Here is a 23,255-nt window from a genome sequence, read left to right on the forward strand (position 1 = left end):
GATGCTGATCCTTCAGAATTCTACATTTACATTAAGTTCAATTGTATTCTGCATTGTTGCTGTTACTTTGTATCACTTCACATTCCGTTCATTCCACCACAGCTTTACACTGCGTTCTAGAACGCGCACCAGTGTAGCAGAGAGCGGCAGTCTGTGACATCACTCACTACGGCTCCGTTCCCCGGCAGCTGTTGCGTTGGCAACGTCTGATAGATTCACTGTTACTGAAATCAGTTGCGTAGCCTACGTTATACAACCGTCGTCATTCACGAGCCGGACTGGCAAGCGCGTCTGCCAATCAGTGAAGTGCACCTCCACAGGGGGTTGGTTTCAATGTCCAATCAGAAACTGGGATGCGGCAGTGGGCGTGGCCACTCTGTTGCGTGTGTGTGTGTGTGTGTGTGTGTGTGTGTGTGTGTGTGTGTGTGTGTGTGTGTGTGTGTGGGGTCGACGCCATTTCATGTCCACTGGTTTCAAGGTGATACAATCAGCCTGCAGAGCCGTAAGCGGATCGTTACCCTCTCAAGTAAAAACAGCGTTGACTTTTACTCATTTTTAGTATTAAGCTCCTGGTGAGTATTTTTAACCGAGAGATTTTTTTTTCTTATTTTTTTTTTTCATTTTTTTTTCCAGACTTTCAACCGTCTTTGGGACTTTTTGTTTTCATTTTTAATGCATTTTTCCCTGGCTGATATTCCTGAGACTGTGTTGGTTTTAGTGGCGTACATTTTGTGATGGCAGTGTGAGCTGCGCAGAAACTAGTTTTAAGTAGCTTCCACAGCAAGATTTTTGCTTTTGTTTTTCGAATAAGACATTTCAAAACCTCCATTTTTCAGGGCTGCTGTGTTACCTTGTTGTTTATCTAATTGTGGTCGTATTTTCGCGGAAAGAAATATGGAAGACTGTTCCGGTCTTTCCTGGACAGTGTTCGAAACGGGTCGCCCTTTTTCTGGAAATATGTTTTTAAGAGGTTTTTTATACCCTTCCCGTGTTTTGCCCCCACCTGTAACTTGATTTGCAGTCGTTGACATTGACTCTTAAGACGTGTTTTTCCTGTTTTCTTTGTGATTTTGGCAGTGCTGAGACAGTCTATTTTCTGCAGCAAATCTCTGAGGAATGATGTAATTTTTCAGGCAAGATGTTTTTCCCCAAGGAGAAGTGGGTGCGTTTTTTTTTTTTACGGAACATGAACACAACAGTGTTTTGATGTATTGTGCAGTCATGTACCTGGGATTTCTGTAGCATTTGGTGCGACATAATTTGTGCCTTTGGTAATTCTGGTATAACCATTAAAGTTTATTTGCATATTGAGGAACCCATTCATTCAGTAGCAGTTTATTCTGGGCTGTGGAGCAGGTTAGACCCAGGAGGAGGGCCTGCAGAGGGGCCTGCAGTGAGCTGCAGTCAGGCCAACTCTTAAATTGCTCTGATACCTTATTGAATTTTAGAGCTTTATGACTGATCTAATACACGTAGAAATGTAAAAAAAAAAAAAAAAACTTCTAATCTAATTTGCAACAAAGGTTTTCAGTGGGAAGGTGGGGTAGACCTCCAGTTGATGAAGGTCCCCCAAACTGTTAAGTTCTGTGTTTTACCCCCTGCTGTACGTCGCCTCCCCCCCCTTGGTGTGGTAAACCCTACACCGTCCTCTGGAAGTGTGGAAGTGTCCTTGAGCAGGTGTCCCTCCGGGCTCCAGGGGCGCTGCAGCCTGCAGCCGACCCCTAACTCTGGCCGTCACAAGGAGGGCAGGCAGGAGGAAAGAGTGGGGGAGCCACCCCAGACTGGTGATGCTCTGCTGTGAACTGAAGCTGACACCAGTGTCCGATATTCTCCTGCTCATTATGCTTAATGTCATTTTGCGTATGTGTAGAGGTCAGAGACAGATGCAGGTTGAGTTTTACAGCAATTTAGTCGTTTCTGAAGAAAACACCAATACTTAAATCCATTCTATTTGTTCTTTTTGCTTAACTATTTGAATTGGGATATAATTCCCCAGCAGTGTTATATGATATCAGTTGAGCTGGCGAAGTACTGACCATTAGTGGTTTCATTGTCAAAAGTAAAATCAAATATGTAGTTTAAATATTAAAAACTAAATAATTACTTATTGATATCTGGCTCAGTTGGAGCATTAGAGGTAAAACAAACCAGTACCAGAATAGTAGGCCTATGATACAATGCGATTGGCATTTATTTACTTTTTTTTGTCCTGTTTGAATGAGTTGGGCCAAATGAAAAACTATTTCACTTTAGTTCATCTGTTTAAGTCCATTTTGAAATATTTTCCAATGTGTTCCAAACTGAAGGAGGGCTTTAGTGAAAGAGGAAGTAGACCCCTCCAGAACAAGATCTGACGTAGATATTTCTTAGAGAGCAAGTGGGCGTGTGCTAAGGGCATTATAACTGAGAAAATATTAAGTTTCTTGTAGTCATTTTCATACTTTGCCCTCCCAGTCATTTTAGAAGGGTTTCTTTTCTAATATGACCTTTTTGTTTCCCCCTGTTTAGTTTTTGAAGCCACTTTTTTGAACAGCGGCAAATCGTAAGTTGGTCTCAACCTTTTTTTTGGTTTATTTTTCATCTCAACTTTTGCATCATTTTTTTTCTTTTCTTTTTTTTTTTTTTTTTTTTTTTTATAGTCCACTTTCTGTTTTCACCCCTTTGTGATTTAGCCCATTTCTCCCCCTTTGGATTTCATAGAGCAAGTAGCATGTAGTGGGGTTTTTCTTCATTTATTTATTTATTTTTATTATTATCTTTATGTTCTTTTTTTTTTTCATTCATTTATTTATTTATTGTGCTGTGAAACTAGAAAATCAACTGCTTCCTTTCCAAACTGTTTGGCGCTAGTGGCCTCTTGGGACTTATTCCTAGTTTATGATTATTAAAAGCATAACATGAAGTATTGATTATGAGAGGCCTGATGTGTAGCTAATTGCTGAATAACACTCCCCCAGCGCTCTCCCACACACAGTCCTTGGATTTTTTTTCTTTCTGCCTTTGCTTTGCAATGTCATTTATTTCTTTTTGTGAGTGTGCATGTCATTTGATGGAGTCAGATCTGATCCTTTACTCACATAAAAACACAGCTACCTGCTCTTTAAGAGGCATTCCTCTCAATTATAACAGTAATGTCACTTTTATTACAACCTATAGTAAGTTTGTGCCTGTTAAATCAGCATGCCTCTTGAATACCATTCATTACTAACTTATTCAGTAATCACTAATATGACATTTATTTGATTTAGAACAATGACTTTTGTACCCTTTTATCAAATGCAAATATCAATAGTTTTATATGTCAGTAGTTTTTTTCTTTTGCTTTTTCACATCCATCTTTAGTTACACAGCATTTTTATGAACCATCATCAGACCTCTAAGGTTAAGATCATATTAGTATTTGCATCTTTCTCTTCATTTTCACATTTGAAATCTACATTAAAAAAGCACACAGGCAATCTGCACACAGCTGCACACATGTGGCCTCTGTTCCCACTGCAAAGCTGCTCTGCCAGTCATTTGATTTTTTTTCTGTCTTCAAGCATGAAGCTGCAGTTGCAGTGTCTTTCACAGTTTAAGCACAGACATCCACTCACATTACTGATCTGTGATTATGAACCCACTGGCAAAATAAAACTAGATTTCCATAAAGCATCATTATATCCATCTCACTGTGGCCCAGATGAGGCAGAGGATAGGAAAAGTTACTGCTGTTGCTCTATGTAAATATCATGACATATTCAATTTCACACTACAGCAAATGTATACCTTTTAATATGAGGGGTCACAGCAACGATTTAACCCCTAAGACAATAATAGATGTGAAGATGTTGAATTTGTAATCACAGTAGCAGACAGACTTTACGTATTACTATTATTATTATTATTATATATAATTATATTCAAAATAATAGCCCTGCAGCAAACACCACCTCTGTGAAGCTTATATTGTTCAATTTGTTGAGGTTATTATTATTCCAGGAAGTTGCCAAAAAACTCCATAATCCACATTGATGAATGCCAAACTCTTACTAAAAGTCCCAAAAAGTGGACGGCATGTGCCCAAAATGACATCATCTAAACGGGGATTAGTGTTCACAAAATGATGATAATCACAGGCTGCAAGGTATTAACTGAACAACACTACGAACTAGAGCCTCAGAAATGACCACATTTAACACCTCTAAACAAAATCCAAACATTATGAGCTTCATAATCTTTTAGCCACAGGGATGTTGTATGTCAGATGTTACTGTTATTTTCTCCATCCTGTGTGTAAATACTCTCTAATACCAGACTCTAAAAAAAAAAAACATATCAACATATCAAATGCAGTGAATGGATGTCCCCCCCCACTTGAATCCAAACATGTCACAAAGAATTAGAAACATTTGCACAGCAGCCCATGATTCCCCCCCTCCCGCCACCACCACACACACACACACACACACACACACACACACACACACACATACACACATACCCTCCGCCTCTTGGACACACTCTGTGTTGTAGACACCCTGTCAGCTCGCCAAGCAACAGAAACAGCCAAATCATGTAGGGGAGAGCAGAGTATTAAGCTTTTGGCCAGGCATTCTGCTGCAGACCATGTAATCCCCTGCTAGCCGCTACTGGCCAGAGAGAGACAGGCTGCTGCCGGGTTACAATTCATGTTGTGTTTTTGGGCAGCTGAGACGTGGCTTCATAATGGCTGAGCGGGAATTAGCAACAACACAGAAAATGTCAATGAGAAAGGCCAGTGTTTACCTAGGAAGGGTTTTTGTTTCTTTACACTTCTACAAAGTTAGCGAAAAAAAAAACTGCAGGCAGAGCGGACACAACAGCAGAAACACCTAACCCTGATGCAAACTGTCCTAATTGTAGTTTTAAATTGATGGTCATTTCTTTTCAATCTCATCGTCATTGGCTTTATTTAAGTGTCCTCCAGTAAGTGCTGGTCGAGACCCAAGCAAAGCGTCCCTGTGTTTGGCACATGCTGTGATTATCTTGCGAGACTGCAATGTTACATAACTTTGCAGTGTTGACACTTAACAGCAGCAGCAATTCAGCGACAGTCTGGCCTCTATGTGCTCGTCTTAAGAGCTGACACACTTTACGCTGCCAATCGGACGCCACATTAACACGACTCGCTCCTGTCGCTGCTTCTGTAATTGTGATTTACAGCAAACTCTGCCTGATTTGCTGCTGCATCACTCGCAACTGAGTGATGAAGAGCAGCAAGGAAGAGAGGTCTCAGACATCACAATGGTCATTTGACAAACACAAAACTGCACTGACCCAAGAGGAACAAGATCCTAAAGCAGATCTAGGAAGGAGATTCCAGGATCAACATATTTTTTCTAATCAGCGGACTCTCATCAGCACTGACTGAAAGAAACTCAAGGAGAGCCACATAAAAAGTGTGTAATCGTTCCAAAAGGCTCAGGAACCATTGGAGAATATTAAGACAAACCTCAGATGTGCAATGATACGCTTTTGATTGATGACTGTTGACAAAGTAAATCTATATTTAATATTTACAAAAATAAAAAAACCTGAATGTTATAAGCTTCATCCAAGTAGTGTTAATGCAAGGACCCTGTTTATTTTCTTAGTTATTACATTTACACATGCTCATGAGGGAATGATAGAATAGTAAACAAGTCTAAATGCACTATTTGTTTTTGTCATAACAATCCATCATTTATCCTACAGGTTTTTTTATGGTCACCTCCAATTTTTTAAACATTTTATCCACCACCTCCTGAACCAGCCACTCCCCCCAACTTTTAAGCACCTCTTGGGTTCCTCAGAAACCTGAGGGAAAAAAAAAACAAACTTTTGGAGGTGTAGTAGACGTCTCCCCACAGTCACTGACTCCATCTCTCATAGTTCTTCGACGACCCTCTTCTCTGCAACAGAGTCAGACAGGCAGGCAGACCTCCACCGACCCGAGCACAGACACAATGGAGTGAGTGCTGGCAGCTTCATGACCCGATCACACTGTCTATTCTGCTGTCTCATATCTACTATAGAGGCTCCTGTCTCCCTTTAGAAAGTGCAAACACACATTTAATGTGCGCGCCCCTGTTGACTGAATCCACCTGCACTGTGGAACTCAGTACGAGCTACTGTACATCTGTGCACATCAACAGCATTTAGTTAATAAAGGGATGAGTGCAAGGGGCACAGATCCATTGATTAATTAATTAATTAATTAAGTAAGTAAAAATGGCAAATCTTGCACCACTTTAAGCCCACTTCTTCTCTGGGAGATGTGTTTTTAAAGCTTAGGCATTAAAATCTAAGCTATTACACCATGTAAACACTCACAGTCACAGTATTTAGTGAGAAAAAGGATGTATTTATCTTGATGCAGAGGTAATCCATAAATTAGAAAGCACACAACAAGCCCTTACATCCAGTGCAAGAGACAAGAATATAGATATCACTGTGCGCTTATCAACTTTTCTTCTGTCACTTAGCTCCCTAAGCATCAGTCTCCTCCACCCATTGTGCCCAATCTCATATCTGTTTTCTCCCCCTTTCTTCTCCCTTCCCTTGCCCATCCTGCACGCCCACCTCTCTACGTCTGCCTCCTCTCCCTCCTGCCCAGTTGGTCGTCGTCCTCCTCCTCCAGCCTGATGGCCAGCAGCAACGTGACCAACAAGACCGACCCCCGCTCCCTCAATTCCCGCGTCTTCATCGGCAACCTCAACACCCTGCTGGTCACCAAGGCTGACGTGGAGGCCATCTTCTCCAAGTACGGCAAGATCGTCGGCTGCTCCGTCCACAAGGGCTACGCCTTTGTCCAGTACTCCAATGAGAGGAACGCCCGGGCCGCCGTGGCCGGGGAGGACGGCCGCATGATCGTGGGACAGGTCCTAGGTGAGGTGGAGGGGGTGATGCGTAATGTAGAACTGCAGTGATGGAGCTGTAAAGTCAGAGAGTTCAGCACTGAGTCCCAAAATCAAAACTGAACTCACTTTCTGAAAACAACTGAAAATAACTATTTTACTTGTTTAACTTGAATCACTCTAAAATGATAACTGATCCAAAATGAAACTTCTGGCCCAACATATGCCTGGGTCCTCGGCCCCAGTCTGGTCCATATACAGCACTTCCACATCTGGCTATTATCCTCCTGTATTGTCTGTGTGCCAGAATTGGTCCAGATGTGGAAGTAGCAAGAAATTGTCCTGTGCCGAACACTGTATAAAACCAAAGGTCATTTTTACATGTTGCGTATTTGTACACATTAAAGTAAAAAATACAACATGTTAATTAGTGATCATTAGAGGTGCTTGCCATCACCACAGTCTTTCTCTACTTGCCTAAACTTATAAATAAATATTTCCAATGCTTATTTCTTTCTAGCCAAGACTTAGATCGATACATCGACAGCAGTCTTGTGTCTCTCTTGTGAACAAAAAATTACAGCGGTAAATAATCACATTAATTTAATGGCAAGATAAGCCATTTCCTTTACTTGCTTGTTTCTTTTCAAGGTCAGAGCAGTGTTAGAGCCTATCCCAGCATGCACTGGGCTAAAGACAGGGAAATATAATGAACGGGGCATGAATCTTTTGCAGGGCTAAGACATAAATAGAAAAATATATATTCACTATCACCCCAGTGACTCACACCTGTCACAGTTTACTGTCTTCAGTTCACCTTCAGGTTGTTGAGCCATGTGCTGCCCCCCGGTGCTAAAAACAGGGACTTAACAACAGCATTGATTGGAGTGTTTTAAACGATTATTTTGAACAGGTGAAACTTAAAAGTACGAATGTCTCCGAGAAAAACAGCTGATTCTGATCAAAATGTTCTAAATCTGTTTGATGCTCCAAACAGGTTAAAAATAAACATGAGCAATTATTTGCAATGCCTGCGTTAGTCTTCCCAAATAAGATACCAGGTGGAGGAGGGGAAGGAGTGATAAAATGTGTTAATTGAAATTTCACACTTTCTATCCATAACATGTTTCAGGCTCTCTCTCCCACTCCCAACAGCTCTGACTCTTCCTTTGACTCAGTGTTGTTCCTCTCACAGACATCAACCTGGCAGGCGAGCCGAAGCCTCACAGATCGAAGACCGTGAAGCGTTCGGCGGGAGATATGTACAGGTGTGTATACCCTGCGCTACACAAGTCAGACGTTGTGTCAAAATGAAGTGCATTTTGCTGTGGCTAATCTTTCTGCTCTTTCCACAGTTCGTCTTTTGATTTGGACTACGACTTTCAAAGAGATTACTATGATAGGTAAGGTGTCTTGAGAATAATCGCTTATATTCTAAGCAGTGTATCTGTCACCACCAGCCTGTTGTATCAAAGTTTATAGTTCAGACTTCAGGACAGGTTTTATGGTTTACATGTAAAAAGTGTTTTTACACTGGGAAATGACAGATTGGTTCTCACAAATGCAACATTTAAATTAAAGTTGAATGAATCAATATGATATTAAAAAAGAGATAAATAGGTTAATATTTATTTGAGGACTTCAGGTTGAAATCAGCATGTGTTGTCAATAAATCCAAAAAGGGGAAACAATGTTGCTGAAACAAAGTTGTTCATAATGAAGGGATATTCTTCTAAAAGTGAAGGGAAATCATTAAGTGTGTCGTGGCACATTTATCACCTTGTGGCTGTACCTCAGGATGTACTCCTACCAGTCCCGAGTGCCTCCTCCCCCTCCGCCCCTGTCCCGTGCTGTCATCCCCTCAAAGCGTCCCAGGGTCAGTCTGAGCGGAGGAGGGAGTCGACGAACCAAAACCAGCTTCTCCTCCTCCTCCAAAAGCAGCCAGAGGACCTCACGTACCAGTAAGTCCCGTACAAATATGTCCCCCCAATCACCCATACTGAGTTCTCTTTCAGCACATCTATGACTTTTCTTCTCTTCCTGTTTCCACAGTGAAGGTGGACGATCTGCAGACCATCAAGAGAGAGCTCACACAGATCAAACACAAGGTGGACTACCTGCTGGAGAGCTTAGAGCGCATGGAGAAGGACCACAGCAAGAAGTCCGGTGAGCCTGAGATGATAGTTGATGCAAAGTTTATACCAGACAGCAAATGATATAGAAACTAAGATTTTGTTCAGAAATAAGATTCATCAGAAAAAAACTAACTTTCTTTGCTTCATAACAAGGGAAACAAAATCCATCACAACAAATGCCAAATGTATAAAGAGAGGCTGTATTTTTGGTTATTTTTCTCACCCTTTTCACAAGTCACAAGATCTTCTCTGTGACTCATACTGCACAAGGATGAGTCATGAAGGGGCATATGCAAATTTCAAATATAGGAATTAAATCAAATAAAACACACCACAGTCATTCATTTTAGATAGACCTCCAAGTGGGAGCAGTTGGGATAGGGTCAGATTTTTGTATTTTGGTGTCAATCAAACACTTCCTGTTTTCTTCCTCCCATGTAAGTCGGGGGGATTTAGAAGACAGATGATCCACAACTGCTACCATCACCTTGTTTTTTGTGGTCCTTGATTCCATCTGCTTTTTGAACTCATTCACCTGTCTTCCTCTTTGCATCCCATTATTCCCCACCGTCTATTCAGAGATGAAGAGCTCCAAACCAGAGCCTGGTGAAGTGTCCCCCCTCCACTCATCTACCTCCAGCAAGAAGGAGGACAGCCTGATACGGGACAGAGAAAGCCAGGAGCTGAACGACTCCGAGGAGGAGGGGGATCTGCTGGAGGATGAAGATGAGGTGAGGAGTGAGGATGAGGAGAGAAAGTGGGGGGGGGGGGGGGGGACCAGAGCAAGAGTGAAGAAGTCTGCGACTTTACTCATATGTGATGAATAAAGTGATGTTTGTCCACTTTTCCTTCTGTGCAGATGAAAGGCAGAGGGAGAGAGGAGGATGATGAGGAGGAAGGCGAGCAGGAGGAAGGAGAGGACGACGGTGACAGCGCCAATGGAGATGAATCCTAAACACTATACAGGCAGACAAACACACATGCACAAAACTATGGTGTATGGTTGTGTTTCCACATCAGACTTGTACACATTTGTCATGTGCTCACATCTGCTGAACTGACATTTATTGACATTTCTCTCTGTCACATAGATACACAAATTCATAAATATGTCAGGTATTTGTTTCTGGATTTGGTCATTTGACTTTCTTTACTTTTTTCTTCTGTTTTTTCATTATTATTATTTCTATTATTATTATTATTTGAATTTTAACAGACATTTTCTGACACTGGATAAATGCAAATTCTGATGTGTTACATTTAGACAAAATGTAAGTTCACTTAACATATTTTATGTTTGAGGCTCAGGGCTATGAGCTTCTGCTGTATAAAAAAAAAAATGAAAGAATAAAATCCTTGCCCATATCACTTATTGATTTTAGATGAATGTGTTATATTGTTGCCAAAAATTGAACAAACTGCCAGTTTGCAGTGGCTGACATTTCAACAAAACTGGAAGAAAAAAAAATGCTCAGGTGCAACGGTTTGATCAAAACCCAGTCGTGAAAAAAATGTAAAATATATTCCTCATCCAGCTGCTGTACAGCTGCCTCTTAGCCAGCAGATGGCAGTGTGCCATAACAACTGGCTACACATAAGATTATAACAATTTATTTCTGTCGTCCGCAGAAAATCTTCACCTTCTGCCTGTCAGATAACATCAGCATGTTCAAAATTTCACATCGGACCGCACAAACGCTCAGACAGTAAACCCTCATTTTACTCTGAAAATAGTTTTATTTGTTGCAGAGCTGTTATGACCTTAATCGACCTTGACTTGTGTAATGCAGTGCTACTCCATGTTTGTCTGTTTCTGTTGGTGTTTTGTTTGTCATTGAACTGCACTGGTGAAAGTGAATAAACATATTTTCCAAGTTGGATCTTGTATGAGATTTTGGTACCATCTTCATGGTTGTGTTCAGGTGCAGGCCTGTGTGGCATGAAGGCGGAGCTTTATAAAAAGTAGTTAAACTGAGAAATCACATGTGATTGACAAAGGCTGTATGTTGAGTCTGTGTAGCTTTTAAGTTTGAGGTTGGATTGGACGTAAAGTATTGCTATTGCTTTGTCAAAAACTCTTGCTGGATTGATTTCTCCCTGTGTTTAGATCCATCCAAGGCTTAGTTATTCACCCAGGTTTTTATTTGTCTCTAATATTCTTTTAAAAATAAATAGTTTTCCCCATCTAATGTAAAAATTGCAACATTGAAAACTTTTATATGAATGGATTTTCTCATTCATATCATTGTTTCACTCACTTCGATTTTGGAAACAACCATTTTCTAAATGTTGGAACTAAACTTCCCATAATGCTTTGGGAAATCAAAACAGGAAATATAATGTTGCCATTGATTCAGTGTGGGCTAGAGGTTGAACCCCTTATATTTTAGTCTATATTTGTTTACATTTGGTAAGAATGGCACCATAAAAATAATGCAGAAATACCTTTTAGTAGTTCCTGTTTGCAGTGTACCATTGGACTTACAGACAACTTTTACTGGATTATTTTAACACTGAAGGAAACTCTAAGCAGATTTATGGGCGTTTATTCACAATGGACATTGGATTTTATGATCTTTTGAAAGGGTAAGTCACACTGAATCTAAAAATTGTTGTATGATGTGTGTGTTTTTAGTTTTGACTGAGTTATCACTCGTGTAAAGAGTATGGAATTTAACACACATTGCAGCAACCATGCTCGAGGAGCATAGTTTGTTGCTCATCTTTCCCTCCATGCAACCCACCCCATCAATCCTCCTCACAGTTTGTAATTCTTTGGCTAAAAACACAGACAAAGACCAAAACTAGAATTGCTAAATATCACTTGAGCTAAGTGAGTTTATTTAAACCCAACCACAAAAAAATTGTGAAGAGTGAGTGACTCAGTCTACAAGCTAGACATGGAAAGGAAGAATGAAAATAAATCTACTTGGGGCAAACAAACTCATTAGTCCACAATTTCATTACCAGTGACCAAACTGCATCAAAACACAGCTTCCTTATTAATATACATTACCCTGCTAGAAGTCTGCTGAGGCCTTGGAGCTCGGTATTGAATACAAGTACAGAGCGCTGGCAGGAATAAAGAGGAATGCAAAGAGGAAAGAGGGATAACTAATCAATAAGCAGCAGTCTTCATGGTGAACTGTGATTAATGAGGGGACAACAGACAGGCAGAGGGGCGTGGATGATAATGAGAGTACGGATGGATGGGTGAACAGGCCACTGAGGACTGGAGACAGATGGAAGAGAAGCTGACAGATGGAGAGATGACAGGAAGAGCGGAAAAGATTTTGTGGTGTGCACTGGAGGGGATGAGGAATGTGTAGTAGTTTAAAGTGAGTGATTGCAGCACACTACCTTCAGTTAAAACATTGTCTGAGCACTGGTGGTTCTTACGCAACGCTTCACTGGAAGAGCATGTTTTATTTTCTTCTTAGAAAACACTGGAAATTTGCATTTTGTGCTTATCAGAGCTGTTTCCATTTTGATCTTTTTTAATCTTCAAAAAGACGTGGAATAATTCTTCTCGATTCTTACTTTCTATCAAATGAACAGATTATATCATTGAGCCACATTCCACAACAGGCCTGAGACACTGCCGCTCTTATTCTCTGCAACGAATGACAGCATTTTTAAGGAAGCCATGAAACTCCCTGCGGCAGTCGGGACAATGAGTCGCTTTTTATGTCTAACATCGATCATAGAAGTGCTTTTGAATGCAAACTCTCCGCTCACATAGTTGCGCAATGCATTACTGTATATGCACAGACATATCCAGTCTTCAAATCAATTAAAAGCTTTGAAGACAAAGCGTGAACCCACATAACTGCATGTTGCGCTAGGCCTGTAATCGAAAGGTCGCAGAATTGAACCATCAAAATGACTGACATGCTCTTGTTTTAGCAAATCTATATGGGAGAAACCACTTAACTTCTAACTGCTCAGATGAAGCAGTGAAGAAAGACCAAAAACAAATTGAGTCTAAAGGCTAACCAAATCTGTGAAGCACTGGTGCCAACATCTGACTGTGTCTAAATGAACGTTAATGAAATAAAAGTGAAAACTTTATGTGGGAGGATAATGTGTGACCGTTATCCTGCCCAGTCCATTGAAATCAGTGGCTCGGCACTTTTTCTTTCTCTCTCCCACAGGTGCTAACGTGAAATAGTCCTCTCTCCGGTTGGTCATTTTGTCTTGTCAAAACAGGAAAAGCTTTAATAACATTAACAATGGCTGCATTCCATTTAAGTGTGCCAGCTGAGCCAGCGGGCACACAGTGGGCTCAGCTGGCACAGCTAAATGTGGCCAAGCCATTAATAATGTTATTAGTTACACCTGTGTGGCTAATAACATCACCAATGGTCGTGTTATATGGTTTTTCCTGCTCTTTAAATGTGAGAGCTGTTTGTAATTGTGAGAATAATTGTTGCACCTCACAACGTATTTTCTCTTTTATGAATGTGTGAGCGATATTATAAAAAACAACAAATACTTTTCATCACTTTAGCGTCACTTTTTCTACCCTGAAATTGCATGATATCATATACAGTAAATACTTTGTGCATGAGCAGTCTTTACATAGAAGGGTCATAAAGGACAAGAAATAAACATGTTGTGCGGTTCTGGTAGCTCCAACATCTTGGTTTCAGAACCGAAATTTAACCCCACCAGAGCCCAAATTAGCCCTCACCACAGGCTTGCTCTAACCTTAAAGGAGCTATTTGTCAGTTTTGCTAATGCTACAAAGCCAGCTTTAGCATTATAGCCCTTTCCTTACCAGCCTAGAAGAAGCGTTCTAAGTTCAGCGTCAAATTTCACTCTTTTACTCACCAACAGCTGTCTGGAGTTAGCACGCTCACCAGCTAGCCTCGGCCCGATTGGATTGTCTCGTCACTTTCCGATATCAAGTAAGTGTAAAGTTCAGTCTGCCCTGAAGAGGTAGCACTGCTGAGATTTTGTATTCTAACCTCCTGTCTAAAATGTAGTTTTTTAACTTGCCATGAGTCGTGTCTGTGCTGTAAATATGGAGCTGCAGTCAACAGCCTGCAGCCTGGTAGCATAGCTTAGCGCAGATACTGGAAACAGGGTCACAGCTATGTGAAAAATGATGTTTAAACATGAAACGGGTCCTAACCTCTGTGAATGTTCAAGTAGCCCTATACTGTAGTGATAGTTCTGTACTATAAATCTGCTTAACATAAAGAGGTGGATGCAGATTTTTGGTGTCTGCAACAGTCCAAACGCCAGATGTAAAAAATAAAATTGATGAACAGAAGTGAACATAAACGATGCAGCCTCGCAGGTGGGTGAAGACTGAGATGAAGGAGGGAGGGAAAATAAAAACGACGCAATAATCTGAGCCAAGGAGAGGTCGCGGCCTGAGATGGAGAAAGAGGAAGAGTAGAGCGAGGGATGAGAAGGGTGTGAAAGAGAGAGAGGGGATGAGGGAGATGAAAGCAAAGGAGTACTGCAGGGCTGCAAAGAGGTCAAGAAGCGGGGAGAGGAAGGAGGGGAGAGGTGACGAGGAGAGATAGAGGGCTGGAGCTGTAAGCCTCCGGGGTGATCAGGGCCACTGGGAGCTCATTGTGTGAATGTGTGTGTCTGTGAGAGAGGCAGAGCATGAAACAAAGACACAATGAAAGAGACCTATAAAAGTAGCTGAGCCTCTGTGAGTCTCAGAAGAATCTGAGAGGGTTCACATGAGTGTGTGTGTGCATGTGTAACAGAGAGAGGGAGAGGAAGTTGAGTAAACACAGAGTGAAACACGAGTTAAACATAGGAAGGGAAAAGTTGGCTGCCTGCAGATGCATATTAGTTTGGTTCACACAACTGTACGAGTGTGTGTGTGGATACCTGCGTGTGTGTTAAACAAGCAACAATAGCAAGAATGACATTTGCACCTGTTTTAATGTCCATTTACACTTACTTCCTTGTTTGTTAACTGTGATAATTACTGATGCACTGTCTGTTGACACCGTGTCATGAAAGGTCCTGGTAACAAACTTGTTTTAGTTTTGAGGTGATTGTATTCATGGTGTTTTAGACAAAGAAAAATACACCCACACATTATAGTGACCTGCATCTGTGTCTTTTCTCTCTCTGCCAAGTTGAAAATCAATATTGTTACTAGAAATGCAAATTCTGAACAATTTCCCCAATCAATAGTCTGCCATGTTAACAATCAATAGGCGGTTATCAATTTATGAAATACAATTCTCTTTTCGCATAATAAAATCTAATAACTGTTGACATCTGATGTGACTTATAATCACAGTAAAATCAGAGTACATTGTAAATTTAAAGAACAGATTTAAAGTTACTTGAATAATAAATTAAACAACACTTAATAATGACTTCATCACAGCCTGGGCTGTCGGCCGGGTTGGGTTGATTGCGGCCAAGTGCTGGCACAGTCGGCTGTGTTCAAGATCAAATGTGTGCCAGCTCTGGTCAGTGCTGCTGGATTCAGCTTTGTTTTGGTGAAGCAAACTTGAAAATTCAGCACCAGTGAGATGCACTTGAGTTACAGTAGCTTTGGGACAGTGGCAGAAATTCACCTGATTGTGGTCAGTTGTGGTGAAGTCAGTCTTCGTGGCGGTGGCACTACCTTATGTTTTCAGGTTGTCCATCCGAACGTGCCATTCTCATGAATGCGGTATCTCAGTAACGCCTTAAGGGAACTGCTTCAAATTTAGCACAAACATTCATTTGGAATCAGGTTAAAACTTTGGAGGTCAAAGGTCAAGATCTGGGTAACCTCACAAAACACGATTTTGGCCTAGTCAGTGCAATATCTCAGTATCTCCCCTTGAGGAATTTCTTTGAATTTGGCACAAGCATTCATTTGATTTCATTTGGATGGTCAAAGGTCAAAGGTCAAGCTCAGTGTGACCACACAAAACACTTTTTGGCCATAGCTCAAGACTTCACACAGAAATTATAACACAAAATTTCACATCAAAAAATTTCACACAAAATGTTGGTATTTTTTATGATTCTGGATAAACAGGGATGTAACCTGAAACTAGCCTTGAGTGGCGGAGGCTAACAACCATGAGGCAGTAATTCTAGTTTCATTAATTTTTAGTTTAATTTAGTCAATAAAAATCACACAGTGTCCAAAACAAAAGATTTTTAATTTGAAAAACAAACAATCCCCAGATTTGAGGAGCAGTGTTGCCAGTGCCCCCCCCCCCCCCCCCCCCTCCCCCCACTGCCACAACTTCACGCAGACCTGAGTGAGACAATAGAAAGTCCTTCTTTTCTGGGTTCAGCCTGTCGTGGCTGCACTTGGCTGCACTTAATTTAGCCTCACAAAGAAGAGCCCGACTGTACCAGTGTGTGTTTGCGGGGAGGTGTGTGTGTGTGTGTGTGTGTGTTTTGAACAGTATTGTGCAGTGGTTGCCCTGTGACTAGCCCCATAGCTGGTGTGAATATAAATGAGAGAGAAAGAGGGTTTTCCACCACACACAAAGGGGGAAGAGAAGAAGAAGAAGAAGAAGAAGAGGAGGAGGACGAGAGGAGGAATTGTTGCTTGAGGCTGTTTTGCCTCCTGCATGTTTTTCTCCCTTTGGCCATGTTCAGCAATGGGAGTAAAAGTTGGATTATATCCCTCTCTCTCTTCTCTCTTTCACTACACCCCTTTTTCTGTTCTCCTTTTTTAAATCTGTGCAACTTTTGAACATCTCCTCTCTATTTACTCGTGTCCCTCCATTTTTATGCTCTCTTATCCCTCCATCATTGTTACCCTTCCTCTCTGTGTCCCACCATCGTTCCATTTTCCCCACACTTCATTGCTTTTATCACATCTCTTTCCATCCCTTTTCCCTCCATCCCTCCTTCCATCCCTCTCACTGCGGAGCGATTGTTGTCTGATGTGACTGTAGCCTCAGATATGAAGCGACCCTGCGGTAATCGGTCCTCAGCGTCGCTGTTTCTCACAGATAATCTGCTTGTGTTCAGCATCATGGAAATCTGCCCATGTATCTGTTTTTCACTGTAATACGTTTATACATGTGCACCTCACTGCTGCTGCCTGAGAGCACACACACAAATACAAATGCCGACAAAAATATAATCCTGCATTCAAAATCTTAGAAGTGAGTAAGCGTATTTTGGGAAATACCTTTATTCTTGCTGAGGCTGATGTTATGTCAGTGTTTGCTTCCAGATCATGTATACATTATATAACAGGATCGGAGGTACCGATGCTTTAACATGTAAGCTGCCTTTAAATGTTAAGTGGTGATTTGCGGGTCAATAGATATCTGGCCCTCTGGGTTAAAACTAGGCTACATTTGATTGGAAAACTTAAAGTTTTTTAGAGCTCAGAAATTTAACACACAGAAGGACTGGATTCAGGTCCTACACCTTTTAAATGGAAGACACTGTAATTATCTTTCATTCACCGTACGGATGTTAAAGTGTCATTATGACTTTAATTGTTTTAATTAGTTCTATTTGCTTGAGTGTTTGTTGAGAGAAAGACACCTTGATTACCTGACGACTGCCTGATTAAATATAGTTACTAAATATAACCGTTTTTAAAAGGCCAATAGAGCTTGTTTCACAGAAGCAATCTGCTCCACTTACATGTAGATTTTTGCTGATCGACTTGGGAGTCCCACAGAGATCTTTCACGCTCATACATGTTGCAATTCGGGTGTATCTTTGGAATAATGAAATGTGTCAAAACAACCATGAAAGGAAATTATTTCATATTATAAATTTAGTCACCTAAATTTAGTCATTTAGTTTTGTCACCAACTAACTTTAATGGATTACAATCAGTCACTGTACTAGAATATACTACTTGTGCTTGATTATAACTTAAATGTACAGTCATCTACTCACAATATATATCTATCTTGTGTAAAATCATCACTGTACATTTACAAATATTATATGTGCTAAAATAATAGCAACAGTAACAATAATTACACCAAGATCAGCACTAAATCTCTCAGTTCTCTGGTCCCACAGAGCTTCTCTGTCCATATGGTGGAAGCCTGCCGTCTCGTTTTGTCATGTCATCAGGGCCAGAGCTGCTTTCCAACCCATTAATATTCATCAATATAGCTTTAATCTCTAAAAATTGGGTTATTGGCATTGGTAGAAGATTCTGCCGCTTTGCTCTCTCTCATTCTCACGAGCCTATTTGACTCTATTCCTGTGAGTTTGGCTCTGTATAAGGAGGGGGGGAAAGGAGATGAAAAATGTTTTTTTTTTTTAAAAAGAGAAGAAAAATGGGGATTAGAAGGAAGGGAGAGAAAGGACCAAGATGGAAAGAGACAGGGAGAAAGGAGTTGTATAAGAGGGGGCAGAGAAAAGAGAGACAGAGCCGAAGAGACAGCTGTGACGTCATGGCCACTTTAAGTAGGTCAGGCACGAAGTTGTGATGTCACTTACACTGGAATAGGCCCACCAAGCCAATCGCATGCAGGGACACACCCCCTTTTTTCCACTGCCACAGGAAAATAAATTGCACCCCCTCCTCTGTTACCGCCCCCCCCTCCTCTCTGCAGCTGTCTCAAATCCCCCACACACACCCCGTCCTGAACACACGCGCACATTCCTGCTGCTATAATCAGTGAAATTGACAGTAACAGTGGACTACTGTAATCCCAGGGGTGATGCAGTAACTTTTACTGGTTTCCCTTTCTCCTCTTCATCCTCTTCTCCTCTTCCCTCACCCTCCACTGCTTCCTTCCACAAACATCAACTCTCACCAAAGCCTCTTTACTCGCTCAGACGGCACTGAAGAGGAACGTCTGTGCAGCTATTTTTGATGTTCTTTTGATTTTTCAGCATCAAACAAATCCACTGGTCCTTCATCAGGACTTCATAGCGATGCATTGAAGTCTGGGTTTGTGTATAAGATTGTGTCTTTGTGTGTGTGTGCGTGTGTCAGCCAGTGGTAGGCATATTTATACAGACCCAGAGGCTGAGGCGAGGGGGTTGCAACATGAGAATAATGTGGAAGCTGGAGAGAAAACTTGTCAGTGTAGATGCTTTATGTGACAATAACTTTATGACGCCAAAGTAAAACATAAAAAGTAACAACACAGTCCAGGGGCCAGTTAGTTCCATCAGTGGAGGTCAAATTAGCAAGAACACTGGCGTCAGTACTCTCAGAGAAGAAATAACGAGACAGTGACATTAACCATGAACTTAATTATTGCTCCAAATGCACAGCGGGGTTGATCTGTGCTCATGGTAAACAAATAAAAAATAAGCATCTTCATGTTTCTCAAACTTCAAATTAATCTGAATAATGAACAAACGTGCTGCACATAAAGGTGCGGTAATCAGAGCGTAATTGCACCGCCTCGGAATAAGAACTGTAAATAAATGAGACAGTGTTTATTGAAGTAGGCTGATTAAAAAATGAAAACCACATTTTCCTGTCTCAAACAACATGTACTTCACTCTTGTTCTAGAATATTTTACTTGGCAAAGTGACTCGTAAAGCTTGAACTTATTCAGTTTTCCAAAAAAGTGACATAAACTATGGCCCACACGGAGGAGAGCGGAGAGGTACTGTTCTGGTTTCCGGTAACGCTGACAAGTCCAGAAAGCTGAAAAGAGCAGATGAAGACCAGATGCAGATTATCAAATGCTTTTTACAGCAAGTTGTAAAAGGATCACTTATGTAACTCAACGGAGACAGAGGAAAAAGTTATTTTATAATTTACAGTCATGATAATCGAATTATACGAGGCACCTGTAAGGGATTATTTATTCTACAAGATGTGAAATAAAACACATCCCATTATTACATAATACACACAGTGTGCTGTATAAAATGTGTGGACATGTGTGTGCATGTGCAGATTTTTGCAAGTGAAAACAAGGTGTGTAAACCACAAACACAGAAAAGCACAGCTCATAATGTTAAGGTCACATGAGTAATTCACTGCAAATCCTCCCTGTTACATAAGAATGCAGTTAAAGTATTTGTGGCGTTTCCTGTTATTTATTGCATTTCACTTCAACACCAAGAATTCACTCGTTTTTCATGATACTTACGACTCTATTTATCTTTAGACTTTTATCTTTACTGGTTCCTCTTGGATTGTTTCCTTTCTTTTGTGTCAGGTAAAGTTGAGAGGAAAGGCTTCCATCAGATTTTAAGCATAAATAGAGACCAGATGGTGTGTTTTAACATTCTGGGGTAATAATCCAGTGAGAGAGGTCTGCAGCCTCTGTCAGTGTTGTTGGTGCGCTCAGAGTTCCCCTGTCTCAATATCAGGTCACACGATCAATCAGAGAGCAGAACAGGGTGTCCATCAGGGGAGTACGTGCCAAGTCAAAGTGTCCTTGAGCAACACAGCGATTATCTCCCATCTCAGTGGCTGCTTCTGTGTCTATTTCTAGTTCACTTATAAAGCAAGTGCATGACAGTGGTGGAAGAGCTATACAGGTCCTCTACTTATCTGAAAGTACCATTACCGCAATATAAAAATACTCCATTACAAGTGAGAGTCCTGCATTCAAAAGCCTACTTCACTAAAAGTACAAATGTTCATGTGTAAATGTGGTAAAACATCCTGACTGTGATTTATGGGGTTTTTCCACTGCAAGGTAATGACCCGACTCGACCCGACTCGACTCTAGCTGGGTTTCCTTTGCAGTTTTGCAAAGCTTTTTTTTCCAGAAAAGTCAACAAAACACAAATGCAAGTGGTCTGTGTTTCCACTGAGTAATATTATGTGAAAAAAAAAGTTTTTTGTTTTTTTTCTCTCGCAATGTTATTCCAATTAAACGTGACGACAGATTTCCAGCAGTCTGCCTCTGGGCTGGAACTTGCTCCCTGGGGCCTGATGCAGCAGGCACTACGAACTGAAAGGGTTTACATTTCAATTTTGCAAAATTTTGTTGAATTTTCTGCAAAAACCACTTCATGCAAACGGATACATTTTTTTTTTAATTCACTTGTTTCCATCACAATTTTTTTTTTTTAAATTTTGCAATTTCAAATTTTGCATTAAGAAGGTCAATGGAAACACACCTTCTACTCAACTCTACCAGGTACTTACGTAGTAGTTTCGAGTCACACTGAGCCAGTTCCATGCAATGGAAAAGGAGCTAACTGTAAGCTTAACTTGAATCTTTAAAGTGATACGCTTCCTAATGATACATTTTAGATGTTAAAAACTTGTGGTTCTACCTTTTTTTCCCCCCAATTGTTTTTATTTATTTGTTTTCTCTATTGAGTTTTGAGCAGTTGTCATGCACCAAAATGAAAATGGAATCCTTCTGTTTGAGCTGAAACGTGCAAATCAACAAAACCAGGCCTACAAGGTTTACGCTTGATAGCCACAATATGTTACTGCAATTACACTCACTCTGGCTGAGAGCATAATCTCACCAACATAATCAGAGGGTGGTGTGAGTACGGGTGCGCGCTCGCCTAAATGTGGGTCTGTAAATGTGGACACTGTTAATCACTGTGGATAAGTGTGTCAGCTCAGCGCCTGAAAAGCAAATGTTATTGTGTAGTGAAGTCTCTATTAGAGGGTGTCAGTGATGATGAAAATGAGGGTATTTTAAGACGGATATGAGATAAAAAAAAAAAAGCAACAGTGTGCTTAAAGAAAAGTTTTAGAGAAAGACTTGATTTCTCCTCAGAGCTACTTCAGTCCTTTCTGTGTAGCCTATAATGGCCTGGCCGTGTGTAAGCTCTTATATGCATTTAGTGAGAGTTAAATCATGCATTGGAAAACAAAAAGAAATCCAGGCTGGAACATTAGTGTTGAGGTTTTCTTCCACTTGTAATTAATTTTTTTTCTTCCAGCCATCAGCATTAACCCTGGTGGACTGCTGCCAACAGGAGGTCGGCTGTGGTGGGAAAAAGAGGGGAGGAGGACCCGGGTGTGTGATTGAACGTGTGCATATACAGGGCAGATGGGGTCATGAGGTCAACTACAGTGATTAAAAGGAGACTGGTTTAGCCGATGAGGGCCACTAGTGACAAACTGGAGCTGCAGCACCATTATCCAGTCAGTTTTGAACTCGACGGGCGGATCAAAGCAACTATTCACAAAGAGCTTTTTATAAAACAAAGGCGGATAGAGGACAAAAGGAGCAGGAGTGTTGAAGAGGAGCTAAAATGGAGGAGATGAAGGTGGAGAACATGGAAGTTTAAAACTCCAGGCTCTATTGGTCTGGTTCAACATCCCCACAACAGCCAGGATGGAGGAGACACAAGCTCACAACGAGCTAAATTTTGTGACCTGATGATACGGACGTTTGATTGGACCGTTAAAATCTGAAAATCCAGAGGATCAGAGACCTCCGTGTCCGAAAGAAATATAAAAGTAATGGCACCAGTGTGAAGTCTTTCATGTCTGAGCCTGTAACAGTTAACCTGTAAAGAGCACAGGGCATCTGCAACACCGCACAAGACGATCAGTTGTTGTTGTTGATGATGATCATGATGAAGGTGATCGTCACCCTGAGGCCGAGGGTGCTGCTGATTGTGGTGTGGAACCGGAACAACGAGTTCACAGATTTTGAGCTAGCTGTGATCATGTGAAGAGGACTGACGGGATTATCATATATCCCCTGACATGAATGTAGCACGAAGTTTAAGCAGCAGAAAACACTTTAACCGAGCGGATTCTTGTGTGTTTGCGTTTGGAGGCTGCCTGCTTCGGTTCTTTGGATAAATTCCCACTGGATGAAAGCCTGGGAGCACATGCAGGATTCACGGTCATCCATCTGTCTTAGCACGAAGGAAGAAACATCTTTGCAACAGCTGCCTTTAAATAAAGACAGACGTAAAGGATACATGGTCATTTCTATGGAGAGGTCATATCCTCAGGAATGTTTCTGGGGTGTGTTAACTACATGAGTGGGACATTACATTCTACAACTGCACAACATTTTTTTGGGTTGATTCAGTTTTTTGTTTTTTTGTTTTTTTGTTTTTTTAAGAGAACTTACTTTTTGTGTTTTAATAGTAACCATGGGTCCAATAGCTATATGTAAATGTGGGAGGAGTCACTCATAATGATAAACCTATAGAGAATTATCACCTGACTCAGCAGTTGCTCTGAGGACGTTTGTAGCATCTTTCAGCTAATTGTTTTCATTCTCTGGCCTCCAGCTTTATGTTTTGATTCATTTTCATTGATCTCATCAGTGCTGTATTTTTGAACACAGCTGTTTTTAGGGGAAAAAAAGCCCATTGTACATTACCAGTTCATTGCCAAATGGCCTTCAGACAAAGTTAGCATGATCACAGTGGAGCATGTAG

At 41.0% G+C, this 23,255-nt stretch overlaps 1 protein-coding gene across 1 annotated transcript; it reads left to right on the plus strand.

The window, feature by feature from the left end:
* Nucleotides 1–435: 435 nt before the first annotated feature.
* hnrnpc (heterogeneous nuclear ribonucleoprotein C) lies at nucleotides 436–10,870 on the plus strand. Its single transcript, XM_071460012.1, has 10 exons — nucleotides 436–572; nucleotides 2,509–2,542; nucleotides 5,716–5,971; nucleotides 6,617–6,888; nucleotides 8,053–8,125; nucleotides 8,213–8,260; nucleotides 8,655–8,818; nucleotides 8,910–9,023; nucleotides 9,572–9,723; nucleotides 9,852–10,870. The coding sequence occupies exons 3-10, from the start codon at nucleotides 5,967–5,969 to the stop codon at nucleotides 9,945–9,947; spliced, it is 924 nt and encodes a 307-aa protein (XP_071316113.1). The 5' UTR covers nucleotides 436–572; nucleotides 2,509–2,542; nucleotides 5,716–5,966; the 3' UTR covers nucleotides 9,948–10,870.
* Nucleotides 10,871–23,255: the final 12,385 nt, after the last annotated feature.

The sequence above is a fragment of the Trachinotus anak genome, unplaced genomic scaffold (genome assembly GCF_046630095.1).
Source record: "Trachinotus anak isolate AG129_WGS33_773 ecotype Australia unplaced genomic scaffold, CSIRO_AGI_Tana_v1 ptg000023l, whole genome shotgun sequence".
In the NCBI taxonomy this organism is placed as follows: domain Eukaryota; kingdom Metazoa; phylum Chordata; class Actinopteri; order Carangiformes; family Carangidae; genus Trachinotus; species Trachinotus anak.